Source organism: Octopus sinensis, linkage group LG7 (genome assembly GCF_006345805.1).
Source record: "Octopus sinensis linkage group LG7, ASM634580v1, whole genome shotgun sequence".
In the NCBI taxonomy this organism is placed as follows: domain Eukaryota; kingdom Metazoa; phylum Mollusca; class Cephalopoda; order Octopoda; family Octopodidae; genus Octopus; species Octopus sinensis.
In genome coordinates this window covers 7,559,661-7,583,630 of record NC_043003.1, presented here as the reverse complement: position 1 = coordinate 7,583,630, position 23,970 = coordinate 7,559,661, and the positions used below count along the sequence as shown (strand labels likewise).

Here is a 23,970-nt window from a genome sequence, read left to right as displayed (position 1 = left end):
CGGGGTCGATAAATAAAGTACCAGTTACGCACTGGGGTCGATATAATCGACTTAATCCGTTTGTCTGTCCTTGTTTAGCCCCTTGTGGGTAGTAAAGAAATAAGTATTAGTAAATATTAGTAATCAACGGCGTAAATCATTTGAAACTGCTAATAGATTCGGTTACAACAACATTATGACAAATAGCCATTTACAGTTTATGAATGATTTACTTCTCTTACAAATTATATACAAATGAATTGCACAACGTTGAAGATATATATGTGTGTGTATAGTGTTAGTGTTTTCCAAATTATTTTTTATTTTCGAAAGCAATTTGATCAAATGCAGTGTATTTTTGCCGGAAATATGGTAACTTAAGGGTTGTTGTTTTGATTCTATAAAAATTCTGGCTAAGAAAATATTTATACTAAAATAAAAGACAAAAAATTGTTACTTTCGCCGATATAAATACAAAAGGAGGGATATTCAGAGTAAACAAAGAAGTTAGTTTTTCAGAAAGTAGTCGTAATTTACTAAGAAAAATATTCGTTGGGTGATCGTTTTTTTTCTTTAATAACCATCCTTGTTATAAAATTCGCTAAAAGTGTTTGAAGTAAAATAATTAAATTTGTACAAATAAGAAACGAATGAATGTTACACGGACGGTTGTGTTTCGGGTGATAAAATTTCGTTGATAAATTTTAATATTATCTGGAGTTACGTCCCCTTTTCCATTGAACTTTTTTTCTCTTACCCTTTCGTTACTGTGTATATTTTGAGATGTTCTGTTTCTTTCAATTAATTTTAAATATAACTAGGAAAATAACTTAGTTATCATTCAGTTAGTGTTAGGAACATAAACTGTGACTAAGGTTTGGTGGATTTTAATTCAAAACTTATGAAAACAAGAAATTTTATGCTATAGACCAGAGGCGATTTCAGTCACTAGACCTCCTAAAAATAGCAACCAAATTTCTTTCAAATCTCTCCTTGCAGATAAATTGAGACAGTTTTTATGATGCATAAAACTGGTGATAAATACTAAAATAATGTTAGTAGACAGGCGCAGGAGTGGGTGTGTGGTAAGTAGCTTGCTTACCAACCACATGGTTCTGGGTTCAGTCCCACTGCATGGCACCTTGGGCAAGTGTCTTCTACTATAGTCTCGAGCCGACTAAAGCCTTGTGAGTGGATTTGGTAGACGGAAACTGAAAGAAGCCCGTCGTATAAATATATATATATATGTTTGTGTGTCTTTGTTTATCCCCCCCCCCAACATCGCTTGACAACTGATGCTGGTGTGTTTACATCCCTGTAATTTAGCGGTTTGACAAAAGAGTCTGATAGAATAAGTAGTAGGCTTACAAAGAATAAGTCCTGGGGTCGATTTGCTAGACTGAAGGCGGTGCTTCAGCATGGCCACAGTCAAATGACTGAAACAAGTAAAAGAGTAAAAGAGAAGGATTAGATTTTCAAGCAAGGTTTTGTCAAAAAATGAAATGTTGAATTCACTAAATCAACTGCTTAAAATTGGTCTCAGTTTATCTGCAAGACTCTGTTTACTCTAAGATAAATGGGGAAATTATACCTAGCCTTAAATAGTTAAGTGGAGGCACGTGGCTTAGTGGTTAGGGTGTCAGCATCATGATCGTAAGATTGTGGTTTCGATTCCTGGACTGGGTGACGCGTTGTGTTCTTGAGTAAAACACTTCATTTCACGTTGCTCCAGTCCACTCAGCTGGCAAAAATGAGTAACGCTGCGATGGACTGGCGTCCTGTCCAGTTGGGGAACACATACGTCATAGAAACCGGGAAACCGGTCCCATGAGCCTGGCTAGGCTTTAAAAGGGTGCATTTATTTATATTAAATAATTAAGGACCAGTCTTTCTTGTTAGTTAGACAAAGAGGCATGAAGATATTAGGATGATTATATTTTGTGTTTTTTCTTCATCAGGAGGAACCAGCAACCAGAATAGCCAGGCAGTTTTCTACAGAGTACGTCATAGTCTGACGTCTGCAAATGCACCATGGTAAGTTCACTCCTAGGTCACTCAACTTGCTAGAATTGACAGCTAAATCTCCTTCAAAACTTACTCTACCATTCTCAAAATGGAAGGAACATACCAGAAATAGTAGGCTTAAATATGATATACCAACCATGGTGGTGTGGCAAAGAAGCAGCTCCCCGACTTGTGGTCTTGGATTCAGTCCCACTGTGCAGCACCTTGGGCACATGTCTTCTACTCTGGCCCCAGGCCAACCAAAGCCTTGAGATGGTCTGGTAGATAGAAACTGAAAGAAGCCTGCTGTATGTGTTATGTGTGAGTGTTTGTGTGGTATAGACCCTTGTCTTTATATCATGTGAGGGTTGTAAATGAGTGTCAGTTATACAAGCGATGTTGTTTGTTTCCAATTTTCCATGGGTGGAAACATGAAGGGCATCCAGCTGTAATGTGTCTGCCTCAGTAAATTCCATCTGACCTATGCAAGCATGGAAGAGTAGACATAAAATGATGATGATGATACAAAAGGAGACAGGATGCTGAGCAGATGATGTGGGTCAGTCATACAGATACTGATGGTTGGTCAATTATAAACAAAATTATGAAGGGTGGTACTTTTCTTTTAATATTGTAGTTAATATCCACCCACCTCTAGACAGCTCTAATCATATCTATGAGTAAAACCATTCTGGCTGTAACCACCCTCACCAGTTTTTGTTTTTGGGGGGTATTTTGAGCTACTATTCATTCTTTTTTTAAGATGATAGGGTATGATTTGATGGAGGTTTGGCTGCTATTTCTTGTAGTTCATGCAACCATTTAGAGGCTTCTTTGTTTGCATGACTTTTAATTAAAATTTAAATTTAGTGGTCATATAAGGAAATGGCATAGAAACCTATATAGAAATGTTATTCTTCATAATTGTTGAGGTCATGCTAGGAAAATAATGGTGGTGATGAACAAATTAGAAAATATTTGCATTATTTACATTTAACGGATATTTGTCCCCATCTTGTTTGTTGTTAACACAGTGTTTCGGCTGATATACTCTCCAGCCTTCATCAGGTGTCTTGGGGGAAATTTCAAACCTGGGTTCTCATCCCTAAGGTATTTTTCAATGTTATTATTATTATTATTATTTAGGTCACTGCTTGGAATCGAACTCGAAATCTTGGGGTTAGTAGCCCATGCTTTTAACCACTACACCATATGACTGTGGGCAATTATGGAGTGAATTTTAGGGTTATAAATCTAATATTTTCCCATTCTTCCTTAATACCAGTTCCCATATGCTACTCATCTCTGCACTTGGTCTGCTTAGGCTGTTGTTGTGTTCTAGCATATGTGCTGCTTCTTTCGTATTTTCCAGTAGTGTCCTCTGTCTATTATTTTAGCTTCATCCCACAGGGGCAGGTGGTCTCCCAGGTTCGAAATTTCCCCCAAGACACCTGATGAAGGCTGTAGGGTATATCAGCCAAAACGTTGTGTTAACAACAAACAAGATGAGGACAAATATCTGTCAAATGTAAATAATGTACATAATGTACCTAATTCCTCATCTCTTAAATATGGAACAGAAATTATAACACAAGTAAATAAAAACAAACTCATTCTAAAATCAGTATTCCATTTCCATATTTTGGCTTTTTTAGTAAATGTAATTTCAATTTTTGCCCTACCACTGACCCATTTACCATTTTCACCTCACTTACCCCTGGACTACAAAATTGTGTTCCCTTAAATGATTTTTTTTTGTTTACATATTTCCAGGCATTTACGCTACATTGGCCAGGCTGAAGTCGGGGACAAAACCCGTCACACACTGGTGAGGACCTATGTTGATGTCGGGACCTCGGATAATGTTGTCGCTTTCCTTAACGAAATGGGTTTCAGGTAAATTTTTTTACAAGTTCCCTCATGTTTTCTCACTTTTCTCTTTTGACTTCAACTTCCCTTAATCGTATCAAACATTCTGAATACAAAATGCCTGGTTTTTTTATCTTTAATCTTTTCTTTCAGGTTGGATTATGAATATGTCATAAAAGGATATTTCTTCCACAAAGGAAGAATGAAAGTCACTGTTTCCAAAATTTTCAGAGTAAGTTGCATTGCCTTTCTCTCTCTCTTTTTTTCTTCTTTTACTTGTTTCAGTCATTTGACTGTGGCCATGCTGGAGCACCACCTTTAGTCGAGATAATCAACCCCAGGACTTATTCTTTGTAAGCCTAGTACTTATTCTATCAGTCCCTTTTGCCAAACCGCTACACACCATAAACACACCAGCATCGGTTGTCAAGCAATGTTGGGAGGACAGACACACATACATATATATTTATATATATATATATATATATATATGACGGGCTTCTTTCAGTTTCCGTCTACCAAGTCCACTCAAAAGGCTTTGGTTGGCCCAAGGCTATAGTAGAAGACACTTGCCCAAGGTGCCACACAGTGAGACTGAACCCGTAACCATGTGGTTCGTAAGTATTACCACACAGCCACTCCTACACCTATCTTAAATTTTTTTTTTAAGTTTAAATAAAAATAAATAGGCATAAGCGTGACTGTGTGGTTGAGAAGCTTGCTTCCCAACCATGTGGCTTTAAGTTCAGTCTCACTGTGCAGTAAATACCTTCTATAATATCCCTGAGCCAACCAAAGCCTATGTGTGTGTACCCTTGTTTTGACCTCATGTGATGGTTGTAAAAATAGCATCACTGTCATACAAGCAAGGATGTTTGTTTCCAGTCTTCTATGAAAAAAAATACCTGGCTAAAGGGAGATATTACCTTGTTTGGAAACAAGTGAGGATTGGCAACAGGAAGAGCATCCAGCCGTAGAAAAGCTCTGCCTCATCAGATTCTGTCTGACCCTTGCAAGAATGAAATATTAACTATTAAAACAATGCTGATGATTCATTTCATCCTTTTTGTGTCCATATTTCTAAAGAAATAGGGAGAGTTTACGTAAAAAACAAAAGACGAAGACAGGTGGTGTACAAAACAAACAGATGTATTAGTATAACGCTCAAGAATAGAAAAAGTCTTTTACGTTTCGAGCCTACGCTCTTCTACAGAAAGGGGACACAGAAAAAACAAGGAAAGAAAAAAGTGTGTATCATTCTAAAGAAATACATTGCCCATCCATTTCAATCACCATCGTTGCTGCAAACAGCATCCTTGTACATCACTTAGCTCTCACTAGCCGTTCATCTTCTCTTAGCTTTGACTGCAATCACCAGATGAGGGATCAGGGTGTTGTGTCAAAGGCTCTCTCCAGGTCATTGTACAGTGGTTTACTTTTTCCTAAATACTTCTGTAGTTGGTGAATTATAGGGAGCGTGAGTAGTGCTTCTCCCTGGCAAGGAACTAAACTGCATCTCCTCTAACTCCTTAACTGGGCTATGACTCTTTCAGTGGCTTTCATAACCTCACCCATTAATTTGATACCTCTGTAATTTTTTCTAAGGTATCTCCTAATGTGTGTGTGTGTGTGTAGCGTCATACTTTAACGTGCGCTCTCTAGGTTGGACAGTTCAACAAGATCCATAGATACAGAAGCTGGGAGATGAGTGGGAGGTGGGTAACAATTATGAGGCTGGACCAGGACATCGCCAAATTATCCTCATTGGCTCGTGAGTTATTTCCCCTTAGCTGTTATTTATCAAAAGTATTGGGTTGTCCGGAAAGTTCGTGCCGATTTTTAAAGGAAAGAAAAAGGTCAATAAATACTTGCCATTACATTTTTAAACAACCAAATATGAACCATTTTGTTGCACAATGTGTCTCCATCTTTCCTTTACCTTGAAAATACCCTCTTCTCAGAATTGAGGTGGTTTTATGACAAAGAATTCATCAAGGCATCTTTTTACGTCATCCAAGGAATTGAAATTTTTACCATTAAGACTATTCTGCAAAGACCTGAATAAGTGGAAATCCTAAGGAGCAATATCTGGTGAATATGGAGGGTGGGGTAACACATTCCAGCCCGAGCTGCAGCAATTTTTGTCTGGTTCCCAAAGAAAGGTGTGGTCTTGCATTATCATGTTGGAAACAACACCCTTCCTGTTGGACAATTCTGGACGTTTTTCTTGAATTGCTGCTTTTAACTCTTCCAGTTGTGTGCAGTATTTCTCAGAATTAATTGTCTGTTTACTTGAGAGAAGCTCATAGTACAGAATTCCTTTCCAATCCCACCAGACACAAAGCAAGACTTTTTTAGGGTGAAGACCCGCTTTTGGGGTGGCTCATGTCGCTTACTCCAAGATCGCTTTCTCTGAACATTTCAGTAGATAATCCATTTCTCATCACCTGTCACAATTTGCTTTAAAAAAGGCACGTTTTCATTCTGTTTATAAAGCGAATCACAGATGGAAATGCGATCCAAAAGGTTCTTCTCACTCAACTCATGTGGCACCCAAACATCGTAGTGATTTGTGTACCCAAGCCTTACCAGGTGCTCACGAACGATGGATTTTGGTAGGTTGAAGTTTTCTGCCAATTCTCCGGTTGCACAATGTGGGTTATTCTCAATTAATGACTTGATTTGGTCATCATCTGTAGTGGATGGTTTGCCTGGTTGCTCTTTATCAATAAGGCTACAATCTCCAGCTCGGAACCTTGTGAACCACTTCCGTTCAGTTCTTTCGAATAAAGAAACATCACCGTAAACTGTGCGGATTTCTTTGGTTGCTTGTGAGGCAGTTTTCCCTTTACGGAAAAAGAAAAGCATCAAGTGCCAAAAATGAACTTTCTTATCTTCCAGGTTATAGGAACATAAACCTTCTTCCACTGAAAGATTGCTTAAACTGTGCTCTAAATGGAGGTGTAGTCAAATCCTATTTTATGGACTCAACCATGTTCTAAAATAAGTCGAAAGGTAAGCTACTATAAATCGGCACAATTTTTCCAGACAACCCAGTAGTTTCTTCACTTCGCAACTATGTCCAATTTTGATTTGGGTTGTTGGAGCAGGTATTTAAGACCTGTTTGTGTGTGTGTATATCTAGAGAGAGGGATTAACAGTTTATATTGTCTCCATTACAGATGCTGCAACCAAACAATGTGGAAAGTATTGAACCTCTTTCACTCTCCTACCTTGTGGAATTATCAGTTGTGGCTCCAGCTGGACAGGAATTACTCCAAGACGATATGAAGAATTTTGCTGAACAACTTAAACCGTATCCTTTATTTAAATAATCTTTACCCCTCATGTAGATTCCCTTTTTTTATTGGTTGGGCAAAAACCCAGTTTTTCCTCATGCCCCTTTGTAACTTTAGCAGTATCACAAGGTGCAGCCCCTTGTTATGGTGACTTGTGTGTCTCTATGGCCAGGTGAGTGCAAGCTCCTAGAAGGACCTTCCATGCGGGAGAAGTCAAAGGAGAGAGGCCAGGCTAATATGGACAACCCCTTCTCAGAGGTGAAAATGGGTTTGTGTAGAGCCAATATACCCTACCTAGAAGAAGCTAAGTTACAGAAGCATTAAGAAAAACCAACCAAGCCTGAAAGAGGGAAGGCTTCCTTAAGGTATCAGTGGAGAAAACTCAAGGGCTTATGTTCCATAGAGCAAAGAGCTTAAATGAACATGTTTTGGGGTAGACGTTTTTCCTAGTAATTACCTAATTAACAGCATTTGAACACTAGAAATATGCAGATTTCCAGCTACACATCTGTCCTCATTCTAGCACTACGTGAAATATATCCCACTTGCACACCTCTTGAATGTTTAAAGGAGGTTAGTGGCATCCCAGTAATTAAATGGGGGGAGGTATTGCTCCTGACATGCTTATGACATTCACTGACAATATTGATTTGTAGTAAAGATTGTTTTGCCAACATAACATGGCAGTCCTGGTTTAGGGCGAATGTTGCTGTAATTTAACCCCAGGAGACATTGTCTCCAGCTGGCTATACATCACAATCTGTGTCCTTATATTTTCGAACAAGAGAATCTAGCACCCCAACTCAGCTCAAAATAATATCCGTGTATCATGATTTCCAGGTTATTTCCCTTCATCAGCACAGAATAATGAAGGGAAATCACGATACACAGATATTGTTTTGAGCTGAGTGGGGATGCTAGATTCCCTTGTTCGAAAATATAAGGACACATATCATGTTGTATCGCCAGCTGGAGACGATGTCTCCTTGGGCTAAATTACTGCAGCTTTATTCCTAAACCAGGACTGCCATGTTATGTGGGCAAATAATCTTTACTCCAAAGTACTGTTGTGAATATCTCTCGTTATGAGATTTAAAAATAGTAATTTTCTTAATATTGGTCTGTATATATGCTTCAAGTCATTGTTATGGAAATCAAGCAGTGAATATGCTTCATCTATCATTCACTTTTCCATGCTTGCATTAGATCAGATGGAATTTGTTGAGGTAGATTTTCCGATGACGGATGCGTTTCCTGTCACTAGCTTTCGCTTATTTCCAAGACAAACATTTCAATGATCGCAAACAAACATTGTCTGCATTAGAATTATACTAATTTACAACCACATGATGTCAAGAAAATGGTACACATACATATATGGGCTTCTTTCAGTTTCCGTATATCAGATCCACTCACAAGGCATTTGTCCAAGGTACTCCAGTTGATAAGCAAGTTTTTTAACCACACACACACACATATATACATACACATTGTTATTAATTTCTTCATTTTGCTCCTTCATTAGAATCGTCATCATCGTTTAGCGTCCGCTTTCCATGCTAGCATGGGTTGGACGGTTCAACTGGGGTCTGGGAAGCCAGAAGGCTGCACCAGGCCCAGTTCGATCTGGTAATGTTTCTACGGCTGGATGCCCTACCTAACGCCAACCACTACATGGGTGTAGTGGGTGCTTTTTACGTGCCACCGGCACAGGTGCCAGACGAGTCTGGCAAACGGCCACGAACGGATGGTGCTTTTTAAAAATCATTTAAAACTATTTCAAGTTCTGTGAAAAATATCAACTACATAATTTATCTGAAGGTCAAGGTCTCACAGTAATTTTATCCTCACAATGACTAACTACAAAATGTATACACTTGGAAAGAAAGGGGAAAAAAATGCTTGTTTTGAAACGAAATGTTGAAAGTTATAACTGTCCTTAACTTTTTGCAGATTAGTCCAATTAGAGAAAATTGATCACCGACGAATAACCATGATGTGAACTGGATGCAGTAATTAGCAGAGTGATTACCAAAATCTTTTTACCAGTTTCACTTATGTTGACGATAACAACTGGATTACAATGACAATTGCCAGACGCTTCCATAACTTCATATTCCTGACTAAGTGTTTCTTAATGAATCCTTTGGTATTTTATCAGAATTTGTTTCTTTTTAATCAAAATTCAACCCCAAACTATGAAACTGAAAAAGGCATTACAATTAACACCTATTTCATCTGAATTATTAAAAAGAAATGTTAATTAATCAAAGAAAAGCATATCAAACTCTGATTTTTACCTTTACGGTTATTCTCTTCTGATAACACCTTAATGAGGGGCAGGTATATCTTCCACCTGATCAATATACGAAACCTGTTATAGCTCCGTGAGCTCACTCTACTCAGAAAATAAAAGTACAAAAAAATTCTTGTCTCTAACTCTTCCCAATAATGAGATTTCACAATAACATGATCTCCCACAAACAGATTTAATCTACATTATTTATATTTGAAACTAATCCTTATTTCAAACCCTTTTTCTTTCCTTTGATTTAAGAAACTGCACGTCTTCCCTCCATAACATTACTCCTCATTATCATTACATCTTTTGTCACCATTCAGACAGATCTTTATTTTCATCCTGTCTTTCTCTCATCTAAGACCCAGTTTTCTTGAACCTGACAACTATTCCTTCCAGGTCGCTTACTACACAGGTACCTTCTGCTTGCATCCAAGACTCAAAAAACACTTTCAAGTAACAGCCTTAATGAAACTACAAAGCCAGATTTTTTTTTTTTTTCCATCTGCTATAAAATATATTGACAAAGATGAAAGCATTATTTGAAAAATTTCTATAACATGAGCCACATTGTTGTCAGCTCAAAAATTTATATATTTTATAAATCCCCTCTAGTAAAGAAAATTAATTAGAATAAATAGCATCACGCTAGATCCAACCTCTACACTGTAGAACATCAAACCACTTAACGCTTTTGTTGTTGTATTTCAGATGCTTTGTTTTTCTCTCAATTATTTTAAATAACAAAGAATTTAGTAAATAACTTAGTTTTCATTAAGCTAGTGTTAGGAACATTAATTGTGACTAAGGTTTGGTGGAAGATTTTAATTCAAAACTTATGAAAACATGACATTTGTACTCAGAGCCAGAGGTGGTTTCAGCCGGTTTGGTTACGAAAGAGTTAAAGTAACTTGATATACATTTTAAAAGGAAATAAACTCATTGGATATATAATCCTTCCTTTCCAAGATTGAGATTAAAATATTGTTTAAATCTCTACAGAGCCAGAGGCAGTTTCATCAGGGTTGGTATCAAAATAGTTAAGAATTGTGTCTCTATTATATATTTTAACCCTTTTGTTACCATATTTCTGTTGAGATGCTCTGTGTTTTTTCAATTATTTTAAATATAACAAAGAATCTAGTAAAATAACTTAGTTGTCATTAATCTAGTGTTAGGAACATAAATTGTGACTAAGGTTTGGTGGAAGATTTTAATTCAAAACTTATGAAAACAAAGCATTTGTACTACAGGGCCAGAGGTGGTTTCAACTGGGTTGGTAACGATAGGGTGTCCTGGTTGTCTTCCGTGTCACTTACGCAATTAAGGTCACCAACCCACAGGGCTTTACCAGGATGAGGTGTGTTTCCAGCTGAAAATGTTAACGGTCAAAAATTTGTCACAAAAAAAAAGTTTAAAATAAAAGAAAATCACAAGCCAACATATTTACAGAGCTTTATTTTGGGAGTGGGGGCTATGTCTTTCTAGAAGTCTTAGTGACAGTAGTTATAAATTAGTCACTATCTGCCCCGTTGTCATCCAATTATATCAATGTCCACCTCTTCATCAGACGCTTCATGCAGAGACAATGACACAACAATTTCTTTCTGGAAAAATCCACTTTTTTTCTCTTTCACTGCCTGTACAACCCTCTTCTCTGTTTGATCTTCAGGTTTGCTGGCTTTTCTCTTCTGTAAACAAAAAAAAAAAAAGATAAAACAATGCATAATAATATAGATGTCTGAGCATGCATTCATATATATATATATATGTGGCTGTGTGGTAAGTAGCTTGCTTACTAACCACATGGTTCTGGGTTCAGTCCCACTGCATGGCACCTTGGGCAAGTGTCTTCTACTATAGCCTCAGGCCAACCAAAGTCTTGTGAGTGGATTTGGTAGACGGAAACTGAAAGAAGCCCATCATATATATATATATATATATGTATATGTTAATGTGCCTGTGTTTGTCTCCCCAACATCGCTTGACATAGTGGTTCGGCAAAAGAGACCAATAGAATAAGTACTAGGCTTACAAAGAATAAGTCCTGGGATCGATTTGCTTGACTAAAGGCAGTGCTCCAGCATGGCTGCAGTCAAATGACTGAAACGAGTGTATATATATATATACACATACACGCACACATCAATTTGACCAGCCCCAGAGAAACAAGTGGCCAGTCTGTTTATCATCTTTTAACGTCTGTTGTCCATGCTGGCATGGGTCGGACACTTTGACCAAGGCTGGTAAGCTGAGGGGCTGCACCAGACCCCAGTCTGATTTGGTATGATTTCTACGGCTGAATACCCTTCATAACATCAACCACTCAGTGTGATGCATGCTTTTACATGCCACTGGCACAGATGCATGACACCAGTATCTGCCACAACTATGCTTTCCCTTGGCTTGATGGGTCTTCTTTTCAAGCATGACATATTGCTAAAGGTCTTGGTCATTGCCTCTGTGAGGCCCAACACTCAAAAGGTGCCTTTTACATGCCAATTACATGACACTAGCATCAGCCATGGCAACAATTTCATTTGGCTTGACAGGTCTTCTCAAGCACAGCATATCACCAAAGATCTTGGTCACTAGTCATGGTCTGTGAGGCCACCACACTCAATCATTCCAATAACTACAAAAATCTGGGGTTACTAGTTTGCATTTCACCTTTACATAACCATATTCGTATTTAAATACATTGCCTGTGTTTCAATTCGTTTTTTATTTTTAAATATAGAATTTGAAGAGATTTAGTGAAATAACTCATTAAAATTGATGTTTAGAACATAAAATGTTTTCAGCTACAATTATGTTGGAAGGATATAATTTAGATGTGAATATTTTAAAATGGTGTTGTATGGGTGCAGAAGCAGATAGACTGGTATCAAAGTGTTGAAGTCAACATCATTTTACTGTCTATTTTTTCCATAGGTCAGATAGTTTGTTGAAGTGAATTTTTATGGCCAGCTGTGCCCTAGTACTAGTTACCAAGTAAGGTAATATTTCTCTGTGGACAGATATGTTTTTAAGAGAAAAACTAGATACAAAGAAACGGCTTCCATGATGGTGACCTGCATTTACAATTACTGCGTGATGTTAAGACAAAGAGATAGTTAAGCGCAAGCACACACCTGACCAGCTTCTTCCAGTTTACATCGACCTTTATTCTCTTGAAAAACGCCGCTGCCGTAGTGATCTCATTCTCGCCCACAACATCATAAGCGGAAAGTGTAACCTCTCGAAAGAGCTGTTCTTCACTCCTGCTCCAGAGCGTCGGCTGCGGGGTCATTCCGAAAAGCTCTACCTATGACGATTTCATCTCAATCGAAGGAGAGGAGCTTTCTCCGTCCAGGTTGCGGATCCGTGGAACAAGCTGCCAGACGAGATGGTGAAGATGCCGACGACCGCTTTGTTCAAAGCCTCCCTGGACCTCAAGTGGCCTGAACTCTTTACATGAACACCACCCTGTACTTAACTCCATGTCCCCTTACATGGCCTTGCTATTTGCTTTTGAGCCAAATTAACTAACTAACTAACTAACTAACATCAAATGCACTTTTTAGACTTTGGTTAGACTGAGGTTAGAGTAAAAAAAAACACTTGCCCAAGGTGTCACACAGGGGTCTTGAACCCTAAACCATGTGGTTGGAAAGCAAACTTATTACCACACAGCTTCATCTATACCTGTTCCAGTTTTGCCGAAAATTTAAAATGTGGAAGATGTCAGCATTCTGAACCAGTGCACGTGTACCTGAGCGGTCCTCTTACCGACATAATTTGTTTCTATGAAGCATTCTTTTAAGTTGCAAAATATCGTTTGCATCAAAGGTTATTTAAAGGGAGACAACCATTGTTGCTACAGTATGAATTGAGAAGAAAAGGCCAGGACCTGGCATTGATAGCGGAAGTCGAGGAGAAACTTGACGCGACTTGAGAATTAAAATATAAACAAATGTGATAGAACTTTAAGACCTGTGAGGTATCTTTTGTTACTGTATATATAGGCGTAGGAGTGGCTGTGTGGTAAGTAGCTTGCTTACCAACCATATGGTTCAAGGTTTAGTCTCACTGCGTGGCACCTTTAGCAAGTGTCTTCTGCTATAGCCTCAGGCCGACCAAAGCCATGTGAGTGGATTTGGTTGGCGGAAACTGAAAGAAGCTCGTCGTATATATGTATATATATGTGTGTGTTGTTTGTCCCCTCATCATTGTTTGACAACCGATGCTGGTGTTTACGTCCCCCGTAACTTAGTGGTTTGGCAAAAGGGACCAATAGAATAAGTACTAAGCTTACAAAGTGCTGGGGTTGATTTGCTCGACTAAAGGCGGTGCTCCAGAATGGCCACAGTCAGATGACTGAAACAAGTTATGAAAGAATAAAAGAATATATCACCCACCAATGAGAGAAACCAATAAAACAATGTGTCGTTGCCTTACCTGAGGTTTCTTCCTGTTTCTCCGTTGAACAGGTTTCTGTGACTCTTTGTATTCACTAAACGAGCTCAGGTTTGCTTTTGAACTTTTCAGGTAATCCAGAACTAACTTGATGTTTTTCTCGGTTACCCAGCTTGGGTCTGGATAGAAAAGAAAGATCAACAAAATGGATAAAAAAAATATATAACAGATGATCAAATGACGATGATGATGATGATGATGATACAAAAATATCTTACAGATATTTGTAAATTGTACTGGAGAGCCAAGCGCATAACATGACCACTCTGGCAAGCCTAATATATATAATTTTCTCAAGCCCTATGGCTCATAAGGGCCATTTATCCAATTTCCATGGCATGTAAATGACCGAGTTCACCATATTCACCTTGAACTGGATACCAGCCATTGCAGGGGTCAAGGACAACAATTTCGACAGAAGGCAGGGCAATAATACAACCCTGAAAAGACGAAAGCCGAAATAGACTTCTGCAGGATTTGAACTCCTCAGAACATAAAGAGTTAGAAGAAATGCTGCTAAGCATTTTGTCTGGCATGCTAACCATTTTACCAGTTCAAAGCCTTGTCTAATATATTGATTTCAAATTTTGGGGAAGCGATAAAGGCAATTACATCGTCCCAAGTGGTCTAACTGGTACTTATTTTTTTAGACCCCTTTGAGGATGAAGAGCAAAGTCATCCTTGGCGGAACATAACGACAAAGTGTTGCTAAGCATTTTGCCCAATTTGGTAACGATTCTGCCAGCTCGCTGCTTTAAAATGCTAATACGCTGTGTTTCAGGAATGAGAAAGAACAGATAAATAGGTCCTCTTCTGTGTTCCCTTACCTACTAGAGAATCCATGTTGAAATGAGAAAGTTTTCTATTGGGGTTTAGCAATTTTAACACTTCAACTCGTTCCCTTGGTCCAAGCTCAAGAATCAAGTTACTCAAAACCATTATCACAGATGTTTGTTCACTGGGTGTCAGTTGGTGCCTGGAAAGTAGAAACGGAGGATTGAAATAAATTGGCCCAATTAAAAAAAAAGCTTCAGATAAATTCTTTACCATTCACAGATTGCTGTGTTCAAATGTAACGTCTATTTACATAGTAGTGAAGTTGTCAGACATCATCTCATAGCTTTCAGTTTTCAATGATATGACTATTTTCATGATGACATGGTACAGTGGGTGGGAGAGAGAGAATCTGGACAGTTTGAACATAAAACACAGAATATTTGGGCCAGATACGGCTGGGATAAATGCTTACACACACACATACATATATATATATATATATATATAAACTGAATAATAGGATAAAATCTTTATAAGAATTTATCAAGTAGTTAGCATGAAAATCCTCATAAGGGAAAAATCCATCAGTTATTCCTCTTAAATATATTTATTTATATTAAGGGCATTACTATACATAAATGCCTCATGCTAGGAATTTTTTTTGCATTCGTCTGGTATGTTGATTTTTTGTTCACTTTGATGTGTCTTGAATTATGCTTGCACTGATGATTAAAAAGTGCATTATGTGCACTAATTATGAAATCATGATATGCAGCTGAATTCTGGTTTTAAAATGCTCGCTTCGAGAGTTGCATTCCCTCGCGTTCAGTACAATGTGTTTATTCATTATGGTAGTTTTGACTTTAAGAGCCCTCCCCCTAGTGTGAGGCATTTATGTATAGTAATGCCCTTAATATATATATATAAATATATATACACACACACAATTCTTGTTAGAGAATGTATACTCCAAAAAATCCTTCAGTTTAATGTAATATCTTAATTACAACTAAATGTGTGTGTAAAAAGGCATGTGGCTTAGTGGTTAGGGCATTTGGCTCATGATATTATGGTCGTGAGTTCAGTTCCCAGTGATGCGTTGTGTGTCCTTGAGCAAGACACTTTATTTCACATACCTTGTCAGACTCTGTATTACTCTGAATCTCCCTGAGAACTACATTAAGAGTACACGTGTCTGTGGAGTGCTCAGCCACTTGCACGTTAATTTCACATGCAAGCTGTTCTGTTGATCGGATCAGCTGGGACCCTCGTCGTCACAACCAACGGAGTGCTCCTTCTATTATATATATATATCATCATTTATTTAGCGTCCGTTTTCCATGCTAGCATGGGTTGGACGGTTCAACTGGGGTCTGGGGAGCCCGAAGGCTGCACCAGGCCAGTCAGATCTGGCAGTGTTTCTACAGCTGGATGCCCTTCCTAACGCCAACCACTCCGACACAGGTGCCAGACGAGGCTGGTAGACGGCCACGCTCGGATGGTGTTTTTATGTGCTACCGACACAGGTGCCAGATGAGGCTGGCGAACGGCCACGATCGGATGGTGTTTGTTACGTGCCCACAGCACGGAGGCCAGTCGATGCGGTACTGGCTACGGCCACGTTCGGATGGTTTTCTTGTGTGCCACCGGCACTGGTACCACAAAGATATATATATATATAATATATATATATATATATATATATATAATATATATATATATACACACACACACATGTATGTATACAAACATACATATATATATACACATAAGATACATAAACACCTAATTATTAAAAGTGAAAAAAATCAGAAAAACCATTATCTTTTACACACAGTCATATATATTTATACACACACATTTGTATGTGTACAGTCACTGCTTGACAATTGGCGTTGGTTTGTTTCTTAGCAAAAGTGACCAACAGAATAAGAACCAGACTTGAAAAAAAACAAATACTGTGGTCTATTTGTTTGACTGACCCCCCTTCAATACAATGGCTGCAGTTCAGTGACTCAAACCAGTCAAAGATAAAAGCTCTGCTACTCACCATCGACATCTGCCATTCGGTAAACATTTTTTATGAATAAATTCCAGCTGTTCAGAGGTGGTACGCATGTTAGTATCACAGACATTTACCATATCAAACTCCGCAGAATCTGCTAACGAGGTCGTCTGTGAAGAAGATATGGATTCATCATCCCAATCAAAGCTGACGCTTACTAATGGCTCTGCAAGGAAAAAGAAATAAAACATCAGCATCATCATCATCATCGTTTAACGTCCATTTTTCCAAACTGGCATGGGTTGCACAGTGGCAAGCCAGGAGGCTGAACCAGGCTCCATTCTGATTTGGCAAGGCATCTACAGCTGGATGCCCTTCCTAATGCCGACCACTTTGAGAGTGTAGTGGGTGCACAGAAGCCAGCTGGAGCAGTGGAGTTGGCATTGACCACATTCAGATGGTGCTTTTTACATGCTACTGGCACGAGGAGCCAGTCAGGCAGCACTGGCAATGACCCATACATGAATGGTACTTATTGCGTGCCAGCAGCACAGGAGCCAGTCAGGCAGCACTGGCATCGGTCACAGCTATGATTTCCATTTGATTGTGATCTGATTTGATTTGATATTGATTTTCATCGTCGAATAACAATGATTTACTTACAAACAACGTAGTGACAAGAAATGTGATGCTATCCTTTCTCTGCTCTCAAACCCCAACTTTCTTTCCATTTGTTTTTTAAGACCCCAAAATCCTGACATTATCACCATTCTTTTAACTCTTTGGAGATGACAGGGCCAATCCATCAGCCAAAAAGTCGAATGACAGAGAAGATTGTAAGGGTTGGTGACAGGAAGGGTATGTAACCAGAGAAAATTTGTCTTGATAAAGTCTATCTGACCCTTACGAGCAAGGAAAAGTGGATGTTAACCCATTGGAGATGGGGCCTTATTTGGAGTTTCAGTGCCAAAAAGACGGAGCCTTTTACACAAGCCATACAGAGGGCATACACATTTTTTTTTTTTATGAAAAATAAGGTAATTACTATACATACATAAAACTTTATATGTTCTAGTAGAAAATTGAACGAACTAAATGCAAGGTAATAGTTTTCCCATGACGAGACATGTTCTCGCAGAACATTGGAAATGAATGACAATCATTGACAGCAATCACATAGTGTCAAGACAAGGAAACACAAACATACAGCATCATCATCATTTAACCCTTTCGTTACTGTATTTATTTTGAGATGCTCCGTGTTTCATTCAATTTATTTTAAATGTACCAAAGAATTTAGTAAAATAACTTAGTTATCATTAAGCTGGTGTTAGGAACATAAACTGTGACTAAGGTTTAGTGGAAGATTTTAATTAAAAACTCATGAAAACAAGACATTTGTACTCAGAGCCAGGTTAGTAACGAAAGGGTTAATGTCCATTTTCCACACTGGAATGGGTTAGACAGTTTGACAGGAGCTGACAAGCCGGAGAGCTGCACCAGGGTCTAATTGCCCATTTTGGCACAGTTTCTAAGGCTGGATGTCCTTCCTAAAACCAACATGGCACCAACAGAGTTCAGAAATGAATTATTTGGTTATTTTCTAAATCCACAATAAAAATACAGAAAATACATAAAAGCACGTACCTGTATTCATTTCATATTGATAGCTTGTCAGTACATACTGTAAATCGGAATCTTCTAGTAAATTATCACACAATCGCTCCGTATCCGAGACACCCAGACTAAATAGACTGTCCAGCTCTTCAATTTCTCGTACATTATTTTCCTCAACAAAAGACACGGAGCTGAGAGAAGAAGTAAAAGAAAAAAAAAGTCTCAATATCTGGTTGAAATCCCCTTTGGTGAGAATAAGGTTGTACATAATTCTAGTTTATGTTTTTTGCAACTTCTTACACTGTCTTAGTCAAATATACTCGTCAAAATGGATCAGTCACTAGTCAAATGTCCTAGTCAAAGTGGATCAGTCACTAGTCAAATGTATTAGTCAAAGTGGATCAGTCACTAGTCAAAGCAGATCAGTCACTAGTCAAATGTCCTAGTCAAAGTGGATCAGTCACTAGTCAAAGCAGATCAGTCACTAGTCAAATGTCCTAGTCAAAGTGGATCAGTCACTAGTTAAATATACTAGTCAAAATGGATCAGTCACTAGTCAAAGTGGATCAGTCACTAGTCAAAGTGGATCAGTCACTAGTCAAAGCAGATCAGTCACTAGTCAAATGTCCTAGTCAAAATGGATCAGTCACTAGTCAAATGTCCTAGTCGAAGTGGATCAATCAAAGCAATACAAACATTAAAATGATGATACCAACAAGATGATAAAAATTTGAGGAGAGGGGGGCACCGACTCCAGTATTTGACTCGTACTTATTTTAATGACCCTGACAATGAAAGGCAAAGTTGACGTCAACGGGATTTGATCTCAGAACAAGAGCCACAAGAAATGCTGCAAAGCAGCTTCTTCCACAAGTTAACATATTCTGCCGATTCACCACTTTAACAATGCTGGCTGGCAGTTTCATAGGAAAAGGGGTCAGTTGATTATATCAACCCCAACTTTTTCTCTCAGGGCACTTACACTCTGTCATGTATGTACACTGACAGCAGAGCATGCTAGCTTCATTTCTCTCAAGCTTACACATGTCCTCAGCAGTCACAACCCATGTTTTACTGCCATGTAGCATGGCTATTTGCACACATGCATCATATAGTCTACCTTTCACTCTGAACGAGAGGCCTTTTCTTACCAGCAGAGGTAGGAGCTCTCTGAACTTTACCCAGGCTATTCTTATTCTAGCAGCTATGCTCTCAGAGCATTCACCCCACGTTACTGACTTGGTCACCTAGGTAATGGACGCTATCAACTACTTCTAGTTTTTTCCCCTGGCATGTGATGGAAGCTGTTTTCTGTACATCTTTGGTGTTTATTGCACCTGTGCATCTGCTATACACAAAAATTATCTTCCCAGTTAACCTTCCTTTAATATTGCTGCACCTCATATGTGTCCATAGCTCACACCAGGTATATCTTATGGAGTTTCTACCTACACCTTTTCTACAGATCAAGCAGGCCATCTATCTGAAGGGATTTGATTTGTCTGCCTTCATATTTAATAAAACTTTGTGCCATCCAGTGGGGATGAAGTCAAAGTTGAGCCTGGTTGTATTTGAACTCAGAATGTGAGAGGTCAGAAGGAATGCTGCTGGGCATTTTGTCCAACATGCTAACAACTCTGCCAGATCACCACCTTAACAACAATAATTAATTTTATATACAGGCAAAAGACCACAAATTTTGTAGGGGAGGAATAATCAATTAAATCAATGCCAAAATTTGACTTATCTATTGTACTGAGCCTGGATGAGGGGGAAAGCTGACTATCAGAATTTAGGGCAACATTGACTCTGGCAAGATTTGAACTTATATAATAAAGGAAGAGAACTGCAAGCTATTTCGCTGACATTTCTACTGCTTAACCATTTAGCATTTAAACCAGCCAAATCCAGCACAAATATTCTGTTTTATGTTCAAACAAGCCCTATTGAGCCTCTCACGTCTATCCTACAATGTCATTCTAGAAATGAACAATCACATCACTGAAATCTCAAAGCTAGGGGATAATTAATGATTAATCCAAAAACAATGTGAATAGGCGCAGGAATGGCTGTGTGGTAAGAAGCTTGCTTACCAACCACATGGTTCTGGGTTAGGTCCCACTACATGGCACCTTGGGCAAGTGTCTTCTACTACAGCCTCGGGCAGACCAAAGCCTTGAGTGGATTTGGTCGACGGAAACTGAAAGAAGCCAGCCATATATGTGAGTGTATGTCTTTGTCCTCCCACCATTGCTTGACAACTAATGTTGGTGTGTTTACATCCCTGTAAGTTAGTGGTTCAGCAAAAGAGCCCGATAGAATAAGTACTAGGCTTACAAAGAATAAGTCTTTGAGGGTCGATTTGTATTACTAAAGGTGGTGCTCCAGCATGGCCACAGTCAAATGACTGAAACAAGTGAAAGAGTAAAAATAAGCAGTAAATTTGATAGAGTAATTTGAATGCAGAAGGATTCAGTAGATCTTCAGTAGGATTTGTGCAATAACATTAAGAAGAAAGATGGTTGGGACAATGACAATCTGAGACCCCCTTCGGTCATGACTGACCGTGGGATTGCACCTAGAAAGTTACCCTCCCATGAACAAGTCCAGGCAAGGTTGTTTATGGAAGACCAGGAGTCGCCCATGCATACCAGCCTCCCCTCTCCACGCCGCTGATGTTATCCAAGGGAAAGGCAAAGGGGCCGATACAGCTTGGCACCTGTGGCATCGCAACTCATTTCTACAGCTGAGTGAACTGGAGCAATGTGAAATAAAGTATCTTGCTCAAGAACACAACACGCAGCCCGGTCCGGGATTCGAGCTCACAACCTCACGATCGTAAGCTCGACGCTCTAACCACTGAGCCATGCGCCTTCACATGGCTCAGTGAAGCCATGACAATGTATTTGGGAAACCATGATCAATAAAAGCAACAAAAGTGCAGACGAATAAAATAATAATAATAATAAATAGAACAACTTACTCATCACCAAGTGCAGAGTTCAGGTCCTCCTCATAATCAAAATAATCTTGAGGACAAGAATAAAATTCTGGCATGTTCTGGACTGTATTGCAGACACTGAATTGGAAAATAGACAAGAAAACTGGATTAGATCATTGGTTAAAATTTAAGGCTAAGAAATTAGAAGTTACCGTTTATTAAGCATCGGGACAAACTGTAAAGAAATCGTGAAGGGGATATAAAAGATGATTTACTCCTTTGCAAGCTAGTAGATAAGAATAGGACGGGCAAAGTTCAGAGAGCTTTTACCTATACTAGCAGTATCACCTGGCGTTGCTCGGGTTTGTCTCAACCCTTTAGAATTGGAATTTTTGAAAAGTAAATATTTTGCATTGTGTAGCTTTGTTATTCTCTTTAAGTGAACATTTTCTGGTTGAAATACACCGAAAAGTTGCAACACAGCAGTCAAAAATCGTAAAAAATAAGGATTTTCATAGAAAAAAAGCACCTTTATGATGTAAATAATTTTTGGTGTTAACATGGTCCGATTTGAATTTTATCTTCTACAGAATGAAGAGCAAGCCTTCTTCTATCATACTCTCAATTTTGGTCAACTTGCGCCGCAGGGTCTCGGAGGAGATAGTATTAGTTGAAGGCTACCAAACCTGCCACACACAGACAACTTCAGCTTTATATATATATAAATGTTTATATATATATATATATATATATATATATATATAATATATATATATATGTCTGCTTATATATATGTCTGCTTATATATATGTGTTTATGTCTATATATATATATATGGGCTGTGACTGCAGAGGACATGCAAAAGCTTGAAAGAAATAAACTTAGTAAGCTCTGCTGGATGTGCAACGCCAGTGTACATGTATGACAGAGTGTAAGCATCTTGAGAGAAAAATTGGGCATAAGAGACATCAGATGTGGTGTGCAGGAGAGGTGACTGCACTGGTATGGTCGTGGACAGCTACATAGAGACGAGCCAATCTCTTAACTGTGAGGGAAGACATGAGACAAGGTGATGAAGCATGAACTTCAAATGTTGAGACCCAGTCACAGAGGCAATGACAAGTGATTTGTTGTGCTTGAGAAGACTCGTTAAGCCAAGTGAAATCATAGTTGTAACCAGTGACACATACAAAGCGACCACTACTCTCAGGGGTGGTCGCCATTAGGAGAGGCATCCAGCCATAGAAACCAAACCAAAACCAAACTGGAACCTGGTGCAGTTCTTTGGCTTACCAGTTCCAGTCAACCTGTCTAACCCATGCCAGCATGGAAAGCAGACGTTAAAGGATGATGGTGACATTCTAATGTCTCAGTCGCCTGATGGAATCATCTCTCCAACTACCCTTTCTCTTCCTCTCGGTCAACTGCCATTACTACCCACTTTCTTGTACTTTGAGGGTATGCCCTGATACCTTATCTCCACCGCCACCACTTTCCTGCTGGGATACCCTACTAACTCCTCTACAGCAAAGCAAGACACCTGTTCCTATCCCTCCCAACACCTGTCAAAAAGCCACCTCCCCCAATACTGCATCACCAACTCTGTGAAAGGGGTTTTGTCTTGCAAGTCACTTAGTGACCCCACAAAAGGTGGTACCACAAAAAGAATGCAGCCAGTACACAATAAAATGGTTGGCACTGGGAAGGGCACCTAGTCATAGGAAACATTGCCAAAGTAGACAATGAAGACCACCATGACTCTCAGACTAATCAATTCCTCTCAAATCACCCAACTCCTGTGAGCATGGACGTTAAATGAATATATGTGTGTGTGTATGAGGGCGTGCTGTGCTAACCTTGGATCGTAGGATGACCTGCTGTGCTTGAGGAGACCTATTGAGTCAAGTACAACAACATCAACATCAAAATAAAAATCAAATGGAAATTTACGTGCAGGTGGCACGTAAAAAGCACCATCCAAACGTGGCCAATGCCAGCACTGCCTTGACTGGCATCCATGTCGGTGACACGTAAAAAGCACCAACCAATCGTGGCCGTTTGCCAGCCTCCTCTGGCAGTGGCATGTAAAAAGCACCCACTACACTCATGGAGTGGTTGGCGTTAGGAAGGGCATCCAGCTGTAGAAACTCTGCCAGATCAGACTAGAGCCTGGTGCAGCCTCCTGGTTTCCCAAACCCCAGTCGAACCACCCATCCCATGCTAGAATGGAAAATGGACGTTAAACAGATCTACTATGAGCAGCTTAAGTCAGCGCTAGAGGAAAAACGACCATCTTTGGTTTCAAGACGAAAGGTGTTCTTCCATCAGGATAACGCTCAGCCACATACAGTGAGGATGACATTCCAAAGACTGGAGTCGTTTGAATGGGAAACGATTCCCCACCCACCATATTCGCTGGACATTGCCCAATCTGATTATCATTTTTATTTTGCAGTATTCAAAATCATTTGGATGAAAAAAATATGAATTCTGTAGATGAGGTCAGAACAGTAGTGGAGGAGTATTTTTCGTTACAGACAAGTGGATTTTGGAAAGAGGGGCCTTGCAAGTCTAGCAGATAGATGGAAGAGCATTGTAGAAAATGAAGGAGAGTATACTTTAGAGTAAGAAAGAACTTTGTTCATCTTAATTTTGAAAAATAAAAGAAGTATAAAAAAAAAACCTGCATTATTTATGGGACAAACCAATATATATATAAACA

At 39.0% G+C, this 23,970-nt stretch overlaps 2 protein-coding genes across 3 annotated transcripts in view; one reads left to right on the top strand and one right to left on the bottom strand.

Moving 5' to 3' along the window:
* Positions 1-9,590, top strand: part of LOC115214030 (mediator of RNA polymerase II transcription subunit 18) — an 11,337-nt gene extending 1,747 nt beyond the window's left edge. The window contains exons 2-6 of the mRNA XM_029783052.2: positions 1,938-2,013; positions 3,757-3,879; positions 4,006-4,084; positions 7,035-7,168; positions 9,105-9,590. Coding sequence (XP_029638912.1) covers positions 1,938-2,013; positions 3,757-3,879; positions 4,006-4,084; positions 7,035-7,168; positions 9,105-9,153 — 461 coding nt within the window. The 3' untranslated portion in view covers positions 9,154-9,590. The remainder of the gene's footprint in view (positions 1-1,937; positions 2,014-3,756; positions 3,880-4,005; positions 4,085-7,034; positions 7,169-9,104) is intronic.
* A 1,299-nt stretch (positions 9,591-10,889) lies between these two features.
* The window catches only part of LOC115214081, a 31,226-nt gene continuing 18,145 nt past the window's right edge, over positions 10,890-23,970 (bottom strand). For both annotated transcript variants that reach the window (XM_029783126.2, XM_036504489.1), the window contains exons 2-7: positions 21,291-21,386; positions 18,338-18,498; positions 16,736-16,916; positions 14,736-14,884; positions 13,891-14,027; positions 10,890-11,141 (exon numbers count right to left, since the gene is read on the bottom strand). In XM_029783126.2, the coding sequence (XP_029638986.1) occupies positions 10,986-11,141; positions 13,891-14,027; positions 14,736-14,884; positions 16,736-16,916; positions 18,338-18,498; positions 21,291-21,386 (880 nt within the window). In that variant the 3' untranslated portion in view covers positions 10,890-10,985. The remainder of the gene's footprint in view (positions 11,142-13,890; positions 14,028-14,735; positions 14,885-16,735; positions 16,917-18,337; positions 18,499-21,290; positions 21,387-23,970) is intronic.